Genomic DNA, 13995 nt, shown 5'->3' with positions numbered 1-13995 from the left:
GTTTCATCAAAACCGCACTCCCTTCCGATTCCGACACCGCTCTCCCATCAGCCCCTCAACCCAACCCGATTTCAAACCTCTCACATAGATCCGATCCAATTCACCGATCCTCCGCAAAATTCAAGTCCCCGGGCAACTCCAGCTCACTCCAATTCTTCCGTTCAACGCCGCTGTCTCGCCGGAGCTTCTTCCCTCGGCTTCCGAAGACTCAATTCTCACGCTGCTCCTCAGTTCTCAGCTCAAATTTCTCTGCGTGCGGCGTCTTTTCGGTTCCAGCTAGCAACGAAGGGCTGCTCGATTGGAGATGACGTCGGGGACGCGAATGCCGACGTGGAAGGAGAGAGAGAACAACAAGAGAAGAGAGAGGAGGCGGAGGGCCATAGCGGCGAAGATCTTTGCCGGCCTGAGATTGTACGGCAACTACAAGCTCCCCAAGCACTGCGACAACAATGAGGTCCTCAAGGCTCTCTGCGACGAGGCCGGTTGGACCGTCGAATTGGACGGCACCACTTACCGCAAGGTAAAAGAACAAAATTCAATTCTTTTCAACTGCTGTTCAATTGTTCATTACGAGTATTTGATAAGTTTTTACCGCGATGATTGATTGATTGATTCTTAATTTCGTTGACAAACTCAACCAAATTGTTAACTTTGAACGGTAGTTATCGTTAAGCTTTTAGCTCCGCCGACCGCGCATGTTAGCGGCGTGTGCTAGCATGCGCAGGACGGAGCGGGAATTGGTTGGCAATGGTGATCATCTGCAACATGTATTGGCGCATTTTAGCATAAGTAGCTAACTTACACAGGGGTGCAGCGGTTCATGTTTGCCGGGAAAGTGTCCGGAATCAAGGCAGACGGATAAATGGGAGGCTTTGGCTAACATGAGCTGGTGTTACCGGCACACGTTAGCCGGGGGTAACAATTCAGAGAGTTCGGTCATCGGCGTACGTTAGATCTAGTCAGCCCTGTTGTTTTTGTTTGTTGGCTTTGGACCTTTAGCTCCTCTCTTCTTTTTTACTTTTTCTTTTTCGTGAGATCGCTTTTGCGCGTGGGAGCACCACACACAGAGTCTCTGTGCTTTTCTGCGGAGGGAGACTCTGTTGTCTGAAACCCCAGGGGAGCTACGTAGATCTCGAGGCGACGAAGATGCCGCTTTACAAATTATTTTCGAACTTTACTGCCCAAAATGCCCACTTGCTTTGTGTGCCATTGTCTGAAGTTTTGATCTTTTTTGTGTGTTCACTGCTTTGGTTAGTGCTAAGCCTTTTACTTTGTCAAGGGAAACAGAGGCAGAGCCTTTTCTGGGTTGTGCTCGGTTTCTGTTTTAGTTGTCACTCGTCTACATATAATAAAACTTTTTACTACTGTAATATGATAATATCCTTAATTAAATTGCTTATTAGACAAGGTACCTTTCTTTTCCACTTTGTGGGGATAGCAAGATTTACTACGGAATTCTCTGATTATACAGAGTCAAAAGCCAATGTATAGTAATTTTGTGAGTATTAGAATCATGCCTTATAAGTGCAATTGAGTTAAGTTACCGTACTTTAAGAACAATGTAGTTGTGTTGAAAGTTTTCCCAATACGGCTTTGGTTCAAGTCAGCTGGTAGTGGTGTCGTTATATGAAATTAGTAGAAGAGAGGGTTAACTGAAACTGGGGTCAAATTTTCCCCTTTGATTAATTCAGTTTCGCATTCATGTTTCCACATCTGCCTCTTGTGTGCATCATAGCTAGTAAACTGTTTCTAAAAGGGACCATGGTTCCTTTGGATCTTACATTGCTTGGGAATTGAAGTTAAGTTTGGTTGGCAGCTTAGATTGCCCTGGTAATGCTATAGTTGACCGTTATACTTGAAAATTTGGGGCACCATTTTTATAGGTGTGCTCACGGTATTCCAGTGAAATTTAGAGGTTGTCACCAACTGGGAATGTGTCATAGCCTCTTATCGTTGCTAATGATATCATTACTTGAACCAGTGATAAATTCTCTTCCCTCTTCCTTCCCTCTCTCTAAAAGAGAAGTGACATGGAATCAAACAGCTATGCTAGCTAGCTCTTTTGCAATCATTTTATCTACATAATATCACACCATTGCCTGATTTTAGGACATGATAAATGATTAAATTACGATTACCAACCATGTGACTGTAGTTGCTAGTAACCAACCATAGGACTGTAGTTGCTAGTAACTAACCTGGCACCTTAATACACATGACCCTTAGAATTGACAAAATAACTGTGTGAAAGGAAATTTATCGTTATTTAGGCGAGTGCACTCACACACATGCATTTTAAAAATGGACTTAGATTGAAGGCTAAAACAGATGAGGGTTCTTCCACTGTAGCTCTCTGCAAGTTCCATTCAAATTTGTTTATACTTGAACTTTGTTTTTTGTTTTTTGGTATGTGCCACTAATCATCTTTAATTATATGCAGGGATGCAAGCCGGTCAAACACATGGACGTGATGGGTGGATCCACATTAGCTAGCCCAAGCTCGTCTTTCCTCCAAAGTAATCGTGCTTCCTACAATCCAAGCCCAGGCTCTTCCTCCATCCCTAGCCCAACATCATCTTCCTATGCTGCTAACCAGAATGCTGATGGCAGATCCCTTATCCCATGGCTCAAAAATCTCTCCTCTGCATCCTCTTCAGCCTCCTCTTCCAAACTACCGAACCTCTACATCCATGGTGGCTCTATCAGTGCTCCTGTTACCCCTCCATTAAGCTCCCCAACTGCCAGGACACCGAGAATGAGAACTGACTGGGATGACCAGTCTGCTCGGCCAGGCTGGGCTGGGCAGCAATTCCCCTTCCTGCCATCTTCTACTCCACCAAGCCCTGGACAGCAGATTGTTCCTGATCCAGAATGGTTTGCTGGGATTCCGGTTCCCCGTGGACCAAATTCTCCAACATTCAGCCTTGTCTCTTCAAACCCATTTGGGTTTAAGGACGAGGTTTTAGCCGGTGGTGGATCCCGCCTGTGGACTCCTGGGCAAAGTGGGACATGCTCTCCTGCCGTTGCAGCTGGCTCTGATCACACTGCTGACATCCCCATGTCCGAGGTGATTTCTGATGAGTTTGCATTTGGATGCAATACAACAGGGCTGGTTAAGGCATGGGAAGGAGAGAAGATTCATGAAGAGTGTGGATCCGATGACCTGGAGCTCACTCTTGGGAGCTCAAGAACAAGGTGTGTTAGCTTAAACATTAGATTTGCAACATCGTGTGTATTGTTCTGAATTGTTCGTTTGCTCACTCGAACAATGTTATGTACAGGTAAAGGACTGCACAAAGCGAATTTGTATCATGTTACGTCGCATCTAAAGGACTGCGCAAAATGAAGATCACTTGTTATAGAACGAACTTTATTTCCTTGTCTGTGCTATTCCAGATAAAAGGAAGAGAAAAAGGAATCAAGGTGAGTTTAACCGGTCACTCTTTTCTATTTATTTTTTAATTCTTCGTTTCCTAATGTTTGTCCGGAGTCATATTTAGTTAGTCATTTTGAGGTGCTGAATGGTTATACAACCCTTTGGTCATTGTTTCTTAGAACAACCTAAGTTTGATTGGAAGGAATCCATGTACATGTATGAATTGGCTGCTGCCTGTGGTTTCCCATTGAAATTACTGTTCAACGACCAAAGGGGATTTAGGCTATAGCTCAATTGCCAAACCTTTTTCCAAGAGTGAATAGATTTATAGTGTTCTCTTCCATTGGCTTTTGTATATTCTTTGACATTATAATTGTGTGTTTGGCATGCTAATTATCCGGTTCATTGGTCGTCTCTATATTATTTCAAAAACATTGCTCGGTTCCTGACACGTAATGAACATTTTCTCAATATGACACGTATAAAATATCTCGTTGTTTGGATGTCAAATTTTGACGAGGAATAGCTCCTTGTATGTAAGAAGCCAAGTACTTTCGGGGTGATTGGTATCAGCTCGACAAATTTATTGGTTCTATTAGAATTTGTCGTCATTGTTGATATACAAAGAGGGAATCACTTTATCTATAAAATCTTATGGTGTGGACCAAACCACCACTACTGCAGCATATTGCGACTGAAAACATATCCGAGCGACCACAAAGGATATGTCGCTTTGAATCTTCATATTTTAACTGTCTTTTGACCGAAAGAAAAGCCCTTGGGAACATAAGACTTTATTTGTCCTTGCAAGTAGTTGAATGCCTAGGTGGTTAGGGCATTTCTCTTCAATCTTTTATGTTCCAAGCACAAATCATTCTCCTCCTCTTAGCGTAGATTAATGTAGAATATTGTTTGTATTAGAAGCAAGAATAGAGAGAAATTGAGTTCATAAACTATTCTAGGTCTGGCCAATTCTCGTCTACATAAACACTATTGTTAATTATTAATCAACACACGTTTATGAGATCTGAATTCAGGACCTCCTCCAACACACCGAGAATGAAATGAAATTTTAAAACATTATACTTCACGGTGCAAATAATCAGGATTCAGAACTCATTAACATGATTAATTTTAAACGTCTGTATTCTTACTCTCTAGAACTTTTAACTAATAAGAAATAGCTCTGGGATGGTTAAGTAACAAAAGACTAGAAATATTCCATGTACTAGTAGTACCTGTATCCAACGGTTCGAAAACCTTCAACTTCATTAATCTTAGGGTTCACCAACACAAAGCTGTTCGATGTACGTTCTGAGCACTACTTCGCCGCCACTCCTAAACCTGATCCTATGTTCTGATGATCCTAGTAGCCAATGCAGACCACCATTAACAAAAGCATGTCGCTTATCGCGCGGATCAGCTGTTACCGTTCGGCATAAAATCAGTGGGAACATTGTCTACAACACTGAAACTCTTCCAGCAGCCCTTTGCTAATGACTAAACCCAAACCTCACATTGAGTTTGGGTTCGGTTAGCAACCCAAACCTCACATTGAGTTTGGGTTCGGTTAGCACGTATTTTGATGACCTTATAGTCATTGGTACGCGAAGCATAACCGAAGTCAATTAGATTTGTTTGTTCGCCCTTGTTAGGGTAGCGAATCAGTTGCGAACGGCTTAATAAGCTTAGTATACTCACCCAAAACATGTTTTAAGTAGTCCAAACGGTACTTGGGGGTTTTTGCTATTGTAAAATAGTTAGGGTTTTGGGGGTGCTTAATTATATTCTCCTTGCCCTAATAAAATTAGGAGAGCATAAGACTTCCTTCTCCAGAAAAGTTTGACTTCCTTCCCCCACTTCATTGATGACTTGAATAGTCGAAGGCATGTACAAATCTCAGTATTGAAAAAAGTTTGTGATCTCAAACAAATGACTCTCAGGGTAACAATATAAAACAAAGGATAAAACAACATGACTGAAATTTAACCACCGCGGGGTGGTTTAGTGGTTGGGAACAAATTTCAAGCCGTACCCCACATGGCACGTCCTGAGTTCAATTCCTGGCACTCCTGAATCACACGATAGTGGTCAGGAAGAGGTTGAAATGCTTTTGTGAGTCTTCTCATCCCTTCAAGGGTGAATTACATATGATTTTGTTTGTCACTAATCCGACAAGGTTCTTATTTGTTGGATTCCTGAAATTCGTAACTGTATTTAAGTTGCACATGAGCATGAATCATAAATTATTTAAAAAATTGCATGTTTGGATATATATAACAAAAACAAAACAAAAGTGAAGAAATCTAATAAGTTCAAGATCTCATCAACCTGTTTGCTAATAAGAAATGGCATAGGGGTGGCCAAACAAGGCAATGCTCTCTACAAAATGATCCATGAAAGAGCAATTATCGTCAATATCTAAATCTTCAACTTGATCGGTGTTAGGGTTCAATGATACCAGGTTCAACCTCAAACATTCCAAATACGTTTGAAGTATCACTTCACCACTCTTTCTAAAACACAATGGGATGATTAGTGTGACTGTAGGCAGGCGTATAGTAAATAATATAGTCCACGATTCCACCACGCCATACTCTTTCATCACCCATACACAAAAACTACGTTTCCGACTTCTTCTTCTGTCCTCTTCAAAAGGATCGTCATTCTTAAACAAGGGGAGGGAGTCCCCGTAGCTTGAAATGCAAAATTGAGAATCTGCCCTGTTTCTCAAAGATCCAGGCATCGCTATCTCACCAAATAATTCTCTGTTCACATCAAGCCATGTAATGAAATGATATCTAACTCCCTCTTTTCTACGAATTTGAAGCCAATGCAAAACGCCATTGACAAAAGCTTGCGCTCCTTGATAATTTAATGGCTCAAAAACTTCAGGAATATTACTAACAGCGGCAGTAAGAGTATTCCAAGTGCCCCTTGCTAAAGACCAGACCTCAACCCTACTTGGGTTTAGCGTTTCATAACTCAACGTTCCCAAAACCTTATAGTCTTTCGTACGCGAATCAGAGCCAAAGGCATAATAACTTTGTCTTCTCACTCTAGGTCCCTCGTCGTCCCGTGTAACACTAGGTGCAGGCAAATTAAAAAACTTTCTAATACAAGGGTTCCGAATTATTGGAGTACCCCTTCGATAATTGATACGATTTTTAACGTCTATGCACATAGGGTCAAAATCATATGAAATACTTGCAAGAATACAATGATGTTGTAGTATATATGCTCATGCAAGTTCGTTCTCCTCAAGGACTATTTGGATAATTTATGTAGAAACAATTCCTAATTAAATACTTAAAATTGAAAGTTAAGAAAAGAGATTTTAAGCTTGAGTAATATTAAAAACGAATTTTAATTAAAAACAAATATGATAAAAGAAAAGAGTTTTAAATACCAATTTATAAAAGCACTAGGGTTCCACCATCACCTAGCAATCCTATGTATTTTTATCAATTACTTATAATCTACACATGCCACTTTGAAGGTTAGGTTTTCCTAATTCATATTCTACTTGGAACCTTCAACATAGAAAGTATATCTAACATGCAACCCGTCCGAAAGTTCGGATCAAATCTGAACATGAAAGACTCATTATGCTTTATGAAAACCCTTTGAAAAACCATGCAACCCTTAAGACGTGGTGTTCATCTTAAGTGAAATTACAATTATTAATCACAAGAAGCCAGCGTCAATTTTAGGGAACCTTCCGACCAAAATTGCATCAAATTACTTTTCTAAAGATCTTAATGGTGATCAGGCATTAAGACAATTAGATAGTTTTAATCACGGTGATCAATAATTCAAAGTATGCATGCAATCAATCATAAGCAATTAAATAAAAATCACATATTCATGCTAAGGCTTACAGCTTCACCCTAGCAAAAGGAATTAGTTATGCATATTCATAATTGAAATCATATAAAATATTATTACAAATAAAAGGAATGAAAACACCTTAAAATAGAAAATCTCCAAGAACCCTAGCCAAGTTCTCTGTCTCCAAAGTAGCATAAAATAAAGCGTATCCAAGACCAAGAATGGCAAAGCAATCATTTTCTTCTCCATTTCACTACGACTCTTGTAGTTCAAACTCCCCCTCTCCTTTGTCTAGTTTAAATCACTTATATTTTCTTTAATACAATAATCTCGCTTATATTAAAATTAAAAAAAAAAAACGAGCTATTCAATCCACTACCTCACTTAGTCTACCTTAGCATAGTAATGTTGCTTGTAAATTTTTTTTAACAAACCATATTATCTACACTAAGAAGAGAATGTGAACTTAGTCTCACAATCTGCTAGTCATAATGTAGTTCAAATTCGTCGTTGGCGAATAATCGAATATAAGATTACTCACTTACAAGCGATGAGAAATACCACTAAACCGTAATACTAAATGACAATGTTGCTTATATTTTAAATTGTTAAAATTTTTTTCTAAAATTTGTAATTGGTTTGTGACGGCCTCTACATCCACTTAGTGTGAAAACCAACGTTCTCCCCTCCCTATCCACACACGTCCTCACAAGTTACACGTCCTTTCCCCGTTAGCGTTGCGTTAACGGAAACTAAGTGCGCCCTTTCTTTTTGTCTTCAGTTGCTTCTTTGGAGCTCATCGAAGAATCAATCTTTAATTTCCCCTTTCTCAATTTTCGATTTCTCTTTTGAAATTTGGGATTTGTTTTGTTTGCGAATTTTGACTGAAAAACCCTAGAAGCTCGACAACTTCCATTTCCAAGCTCCAAATACATTTCACTGTTTTTGGTTTTTTCCTTTTCGAATTTGATCTGAAAACTCTTAAGTTTGAAAGCTTAAATTTCAAGCTTGGGATTGTAATTTCACTGTTTTAGGTTTGTTGGACCTAATCAGTAGCTAAAATTCCCAAATTTCATTGTTTTTGGTAACGATATTCGTCCCGTTGATTTGTGCTATGAAGAAGCTGTGATTGTTTCAGAGGAATAGCAGAAAAAGCATTCAAATTTCGTCGAAATGTCGGTCGAGAGCCCCTTCGAAGCATGGGAGGAGGTACAGCGCCATGGGCAGGACTTGGCGGACCGCCTCACGCAGGGCTTCACGGGTTTAATTCAGTCCCACATCACTCCGCCGTCGTTTCATTGGCCAAACCCTAACACATCGAAGCTCTTCGACCTCGAATTCCCGAACCAGAGTTTTGGCAAGAGGGATTTTGTTGGGTTGGTGGCTGAGAACCCGGGCATTAACGGGGTTTCTGCGATTCTTGATATCGGTAACAGGATTGGGCAAGCGGGGGCGGATTTTGGGGCGTGCTTGAATGGGATGGTTCAGCAGTTCTTTAGGGCCTTACCCGTGCCGTTTAGGCATGATGAGAATGTTGATTTGGCGGCAATTCGGATTGATTCGGGTAAGGCTAAGCACAGAGCTGATATGATTTTGAGTGGCAAGGAGGATTTGGGGCCATTGAAGGAACGGTTGAAGGATTTCAGGGTTGTGGAGAGTGATGGTGGCTCTGATGGTGTGGTGGATGAGGAGCTTGGTGGCTTGAATCTAAGGTCTGCCGGTCTTCTGGGTAGACCACTGGTAAGTTTTTTCAACCTATTGTAGTATGTAATTTATGGTCTTTATGTATGAACTAGTTGCACCTTTCATTTCTAATTGGAGCACCAAGTTACATTTTTAACTTGTTACAGAACCACACATATGAATTATGATAAAGCATAATTGTGTTTCATAGACAATCACTTAGTGCTGATAGAAGTGGAAATTTGCTCAAGTTGTTTTTTGAATGGAAAATATGTCATGTGATAAGTCCTAGATTAAAGTTTACCACTTTATTGTAATTAGTAAGGTGCTCAATAATTTCATGCAATGTTAGAATTCGTGATAGAATGTTATAGTCACTTTTTCATATACGCGGTGCAGTAAGGTCAGGATAAGTTGTAGGATTTTTTGTTCTGAGGATAGGTTGTATGCTAAACTAGAACTCATGATGAGGGGAATTGTTGAAACGGAGGCTATTTTGTTTTTCTTCTGGGAAGTTTTGTAGTGTTGTGATTGGTGGTAGAGTAAACTATAACCATTTGCCTATAATCTACAGGGTGTTTAATATTTTCATCAAATTCTAGGATTTCTAATGCACATTGTGTTTATGATCAGTAGAAGTTTGATTGATATGGGAAATTTATTCATGAAGTGTATTTGGAATGCCATTTACAGTTAACTGGTCAGTGCAACTAGTTGTGATCATTACCAATATCCTGTTAGCAGCATCAATTTGTTGTTATCATTCTCATCGCTTTGTCATTATTACTAATCACCCATACCAGTAGTTGCAATCCTTTGGAATTTTAGATGGTTGGTCTTGGTAGTATAGTGGTAAGTATTCCTGCCTGTCATGCGGGTGACCCAGGTTCAATCCCCGGCAACGGCGCATCGTTTGTCATCTCCACTTAGTGGGAAAAGGCTTTGTTGTTGTTGTTGTTGTTGGTTATGCAATTATTGACTGCATTTTTTTTTTTTTTTTTTGTGGGGTTCTGGAGTGCAGGGCACTGTAAATAGCACAACAAGTTATGATACTAGAACCCGTAAGCTGGAAAGTTCTTTCCATGCAAGGGGAGACTTATGGAGAGTAGAGGCTTCTAGTGGCAGTTCCACATCTAGAAATGACAATTCATCACTTTTCCTTGTCCAGCTTGGGCCATTACTCTTTGTTCGTGATGCAACTCTTCTTCTTCCTGTGCATTTGTCAAAGCAACACCTGCTTTGGTATGGCTATGATAGAAAGGTATGAATAAATTCTGTTGGCCAATTGTATTTTGTTACTTCAAGTGTAAAAGTAATTGTTTCTCAAATCTGAATAGTTATACTCTATCTAGAGATAAAATGATAAATAGAATATGAGTCTCATTTATGTTTGAGTTGTGCTCTACTTCTCTCTTTTCCCCCATCATCCAAAATTGACTATTTGGAATAGATTTTTGACCTAGCATTTTATTTGAAGATCTTGTCAATGCATCACTAATATCATAAGAAAGGAATAATCTTGTGCGTGACTGTTTCTGTAACAAGTGAAAGTCTCATTAGAAGTCACCAGTAGAGCATCCAAATGCACCAAAAGTATGGAAGAAGAAAAGAAAAACCTGAAACTTAAATATGTGAATCAATTGCAAGGTGCACAAGAGTAAAACTAATTGGGTGGACTGTTGAGGCATTATATCATGTATAGAAGCTTGATACTTCCCCACATTTTCCAGTTTCCTTGCCATGTTCTCATATACTCGTTTCATTTATCAGAATAGGGTGCATTCTCTTTGTCCGGCTGTGTGGTCAAAACACAGAAGATGGCTCTTAATGTCAATGGTCTGCCTGAAACCATTAACTTGTGTAAGTTGATTCTTTAGAATACATATTTCTGTGCTTTCATATATATATATTTTTCAGTGTCGGCACTATTATTGGGTCTATGGCATTGGTTCTCATGATCACTCTCTCTGTGCCCAGTCATTTGTTGATTTACAGTTTCCAAACGGGCAGTTTACATATATATCTGGTGAAGGACTTAGTACAAGTGCTTTCTTACCTCTTTGTGGAGGCCTTCTACAAGCTCAAGGTCAATATCCTGGAGAAATGATATTCAGTTTCTCTCGCAAGGTTAGATTGCAAACTATTAATATGCTTTTTACCAAGAATTGTTGTAGTTTTATTCACAATTTGTACCAGAATAGACTTTATAGATTATTTTACGCTTAGTCTTCTTGTTTGATTATAGTTAAGATTGTTTAAATCTTTTTTGTTTCAGAATAAGTGGGGAACACGCATCACACCCATGATACAATGGCCAGACAAGTCTTTTACACTGGGTCTTTCGCAAGCCTTGGCTTGGCAGCGATCGGGTCTTATGGTGAAGCCTACAATTCAGTTCAGGTTTGGTTATGCTGTCTCTCTATTGTTTTAGCTGTACATTATTGTCTTTCCATTCTAAGGGTTCTTCTCTTATGTGCAATGTTGAGGGTTTACAAGAAAAGAGGTATATCAGTTGTTGATACTGGTCTCTATAATAACTAACCACCCAGAAAAACTCAAATGAATGTTACTTATGCTGTTCTGAATCTGATGATAATATGACGTTGAAGTGGTATTTCCATTCCCTTCTGGTCTCTGCACATCTCTTGACGCAAAATTATGCCACAAAAAAATGAAGAAGAGCATTAAAATATTTTTACCCTAAAAGGGCTGGGTCCGAAGGACGCCTTTGAGGCCACTGATTTGTTCCAGCAGGACTTTCTCATCCCAATCTTAATTCTTTCTCAGCTTTTTATGATTCTATGGGTTGAGTTGGGCAAAAGGTATGTTCTCAAGTTGAACTGGGGCTTAACAAGAGTAATTTTGTTGTGATATTTCATAGAGTTACACAAGGTGATCATCATATGACGCATGTCTGCATGTAACTGTAGGAAATGGTTGGAAATTTTGGAATCTTTGACTTGCGCATGTTTATGTGGCCTAAGATGTGATATTAATCATTAGAGGTTAATTCACATCTGGTTTATTTTGCGGAGGGAAAATTGGTACCAGCATGTTTTAAACTACTTTCTTACATCCCTGTTAAGACTGCACATCAGTAATATTGACATCTTTTAACTACGTTAAGTTACACATGCAAATTCATCTTTCATCTTCATGTGCGCTTTTAACATTCATTAGTTGGTGTTGATAAGTTTCATGGAATTTTACAATGGTCAGTTTATGTCCCACTATTGGTGGAAGCAATCCTGGTTTGCGGGCAGAGCTCATTCACTCAGTGAAGGAGCAGCTGAATCTTATATGTGGTGGTTCATTTACCGCACATCCTTCTGCTTTTGCTTCAATATCGGTATGTTATTGCTGATACCAGTGCTTATTCTATCATTTTTAGCCTTTAGTTCTCTGGGATCTCACTTAGTTTCTTATGCAGCACAAACTTTGTCACCTTTATCCTTACTTAAGCTTTTAATTTCGTGAAAACATCTCAAGAAAATTTTATTTCACTCTGATTTCCAAGTAAAATCAAAAGTTATTGACCCTATTCGTTGGAAAGCTGTTTGCTTGATTGTGAAGTATGTACCTTCTGATTTTTTCTTGTATTGATATTTTGGCAAACTTGGCTATGTTTGGGTGAGGTATTACCAAATCCCAGGGAATTGTGGTCAAGTTAGTAAGGAATGGATCACAAAAAGTTAGGAGGGATTAGAAATGCATCGTATGAGCATAACCAAGGAATGTGGGAGGGATTTGCAAAAAAATCCCCTACTTGGAGGGAGTCATTTACAAATCCCGCCTATATGCTTGTTGATGCTCATATGATGTATATCTAAATCCTCCTATCTAATATTTTGTGATCCATTCCTTACTAACTTGGCATTAAACCCTTGGGACTTGGAAATCCCTCACCTAAACATATCTTATAAGGAGGTGATTTGCGAAGCTTTTTCATTTAACTTCATTGTATATGTATAAATCGTGAAACACACATTTACTAACAACGTTCCTACACGTTCACTAACAGCATTCCTTTATATGTTTATCCCGTATACAGTTACTTTATAGGATACGGTTCATTTCCATTAGCATTAAGTTGTGTTAGGTATTTGACCTTGCAATTTGGTTATGATATACAACGTATATAACATATTTGTTTGGGCTCTTGGATGTTTACTTCTTTGCTATAAGTTGTGTTTGAAATAACTTACGCACAAGTTACTTTTTAGCTATAAGTTGTACTTTGCCGTACTCGCTTGTCTCTTACTATCTTCTTCTTTGTCCGGTCTTGCATCGTCAGGTTGGCAGATCCAAGTGGAATGGAAATGTTGGGGACTCGGGGATCGTTTTAAGAGTGGATGCTCCTCTTTCCAATGTTGGTCGACCATACTTGTCGATTCAGTTAAATAATGTTCTTGAATTTTGATGGCTTAGGTCCCAACAGAGTGCAAAATGCAAGTGTATATAGTCAGTCTCAAGCTCAAAAACACCCACCACATGTGAATATGTGAATCATGTTCTACTGCTAATTATACCAATGTTACCTGCTTTTGCTCCACTGAGACCTTTTTGGTTTTCTTTTAATTATTTGTTTATTTTTTCAATATTTTTTTTGCTTGTAATGTTCACTAATTAAAAATTTTGCCCTTTTGGAGAGAAAAGTCTTGTCACTATGTGTGCCTTCAGATATTCCCTTGTACATAAAGCTAAATTGAAGTACGCAGTAAGATTTATTGCACAGGATATTCAAAATCATTGCATTTCGTTTTTAGTTTTCATTTTTTATGCTCCGACGATAAGTTCCTGTCCGGCAGCAACTGTTACGTCACTACCAAGTCCAACCCGGCGTATGCTGAATAGGTTCATACGGCCCAGCTCGTCCTTTCTTGGATAAATGGCTCTCTTGGTCATCAGGCTCTTGCAGCGACTGTCTGATTTACGATAGCCCGAGGAGTTTGGCTTGCTCTTCAACTGAGCTATGCCTCGAAAACGAAAGCAACGTTCTTCAACTTTGTGCCGCTTTCTTCCAGACCAGGAAGAATGGTTATCATTCCAATCCTTCCAAAAATGAGAGGATTAGAATGGAGAAGTATTTTCACATCTAATCCTCT

The 13995-nt window shown here is 39.2% G+C and overlaps 3 protein-coding genes across 3 annotated transcripts; 2 read left to right on the top strand and 1 right to left on the bottom strand.

The window, feature by feature from the left end:
* Positions 1-3781, top strand: LOC137742729 (BES1/BZR1 homolog protein 4-like). The gene is made up of 3 exons (XM_068482670.1): positions 1-520; positions 2441-3195; positions 3282-3781. The coding sequence occupies exons 1-3, from the start codon at positions 305-307 to the stop codon at positions 3283-3285; spliced, it is 975 nt and encodes a 324-aa protein (XP_068338771.1). The 5' UTR covers positions 1-304; the 3' UTR covers positions 3286-3781.
* A 1933-nt stretch (positions 3782-5714) lies between these two features.
* LOC137741891 (F-box protein CPR1-like) lies at positions 5715-6560 on the bottom strand. Its single transcript, XM_068481589.1, has one exon. The coding sequence runs from the start codon at positions 6558-6560 to the stop codon at positions 5715-5717; it is 846 nt and encodes a 281-aa protein (XP_068337690.1).
* Positions 6561-7945: 1385 nt separating this feature from the next.
* On the top strand, positions 7946-13442 carry LOC137743468 (uncharacterized). Its single transcript, XM_068483362.1, has 7 exons — positions 7946-8947; positions 9912-10151; positions 10661-10750; positions 10868-11017; positions 11166-11290; positions 12110-12239; positions 13185-13442. Exons 1-7 carry the CDS (start codon positions 8381-8383, stop codon positions 13308-13310), a joined length of 1428 nt encoding a protein of 475 aa, XP_068339463.1. The 5' UTR covers positions 7946-8380; the 3' UTR covers positions 13311-13442.
* Positions 13443-13995: the final 553 nt, after the last annotated feature.

This window comes from Pyrus communis, chromosome 8 (genome assembly GCF_963583255.1).
Source record: "Pyrus communis chromosome 8, drPyrComm1.1, whole genome shotgun sequence".
NCBI classification, from domain to species: domain Eukaryota; kingdom Viridiplantae; phylum Streptophyta; class Magnoliopsida; order Rosales; family Rosaceae; genus Pyrus; species Pyrus communis.
The sequence above is the reverse complement of the archived record's forward strand: the minus strand, read 5'-3'. Positions and strand labels throughout refer to the sequence as shown.

Excerpts from the sequence above, each read along its gene's own strand:
- LOC137742729 (XM_068482670.1), top strand. The coding sequence starts at position 305 with ATGACGTCGGGGACGCGAATGCCGACGTGGAAGGAGAGAGAGAACAAC. Across the intron at positions 521-2,440 it reads ACGGCACCACTTACCGCAAG|GGATGCAAGCCGGTCAAACA; the intron begins GTAAAAGAACAA and ends AATTATATGCAG.
- LOC137743468 (XM_068483362.1), top strand. The coding sequence starts at position 8,381 with ATGTCGGTCGAGAGCCCCTTCGAAGCATGGGAGGAGGTACAGCGCCAT. Across the intron at positions 10,751-10,867 it reads GCCTGAAACCATTAACTTGT|TCATTTGTTGATTTACAGTT; the intron begins GTAAGTTGATTC and ends CTCTGTGCCCAG. Across the intron at positions 12,240-13,184 it reads CTGCTTTTGCTTCAATATCG|GTTGGCAGATCCAAGTGGAA; the intron begins GTATGTTATTGC and ends TTGCATCGTCAG.
- LOC137741891 (XM_068481589.1), bottom strand. The coding sequence starts at position 6,560 with ATGTGCATAGACGTTAAAAATCGTATCAATTATCGAAGGGGTACTCCA.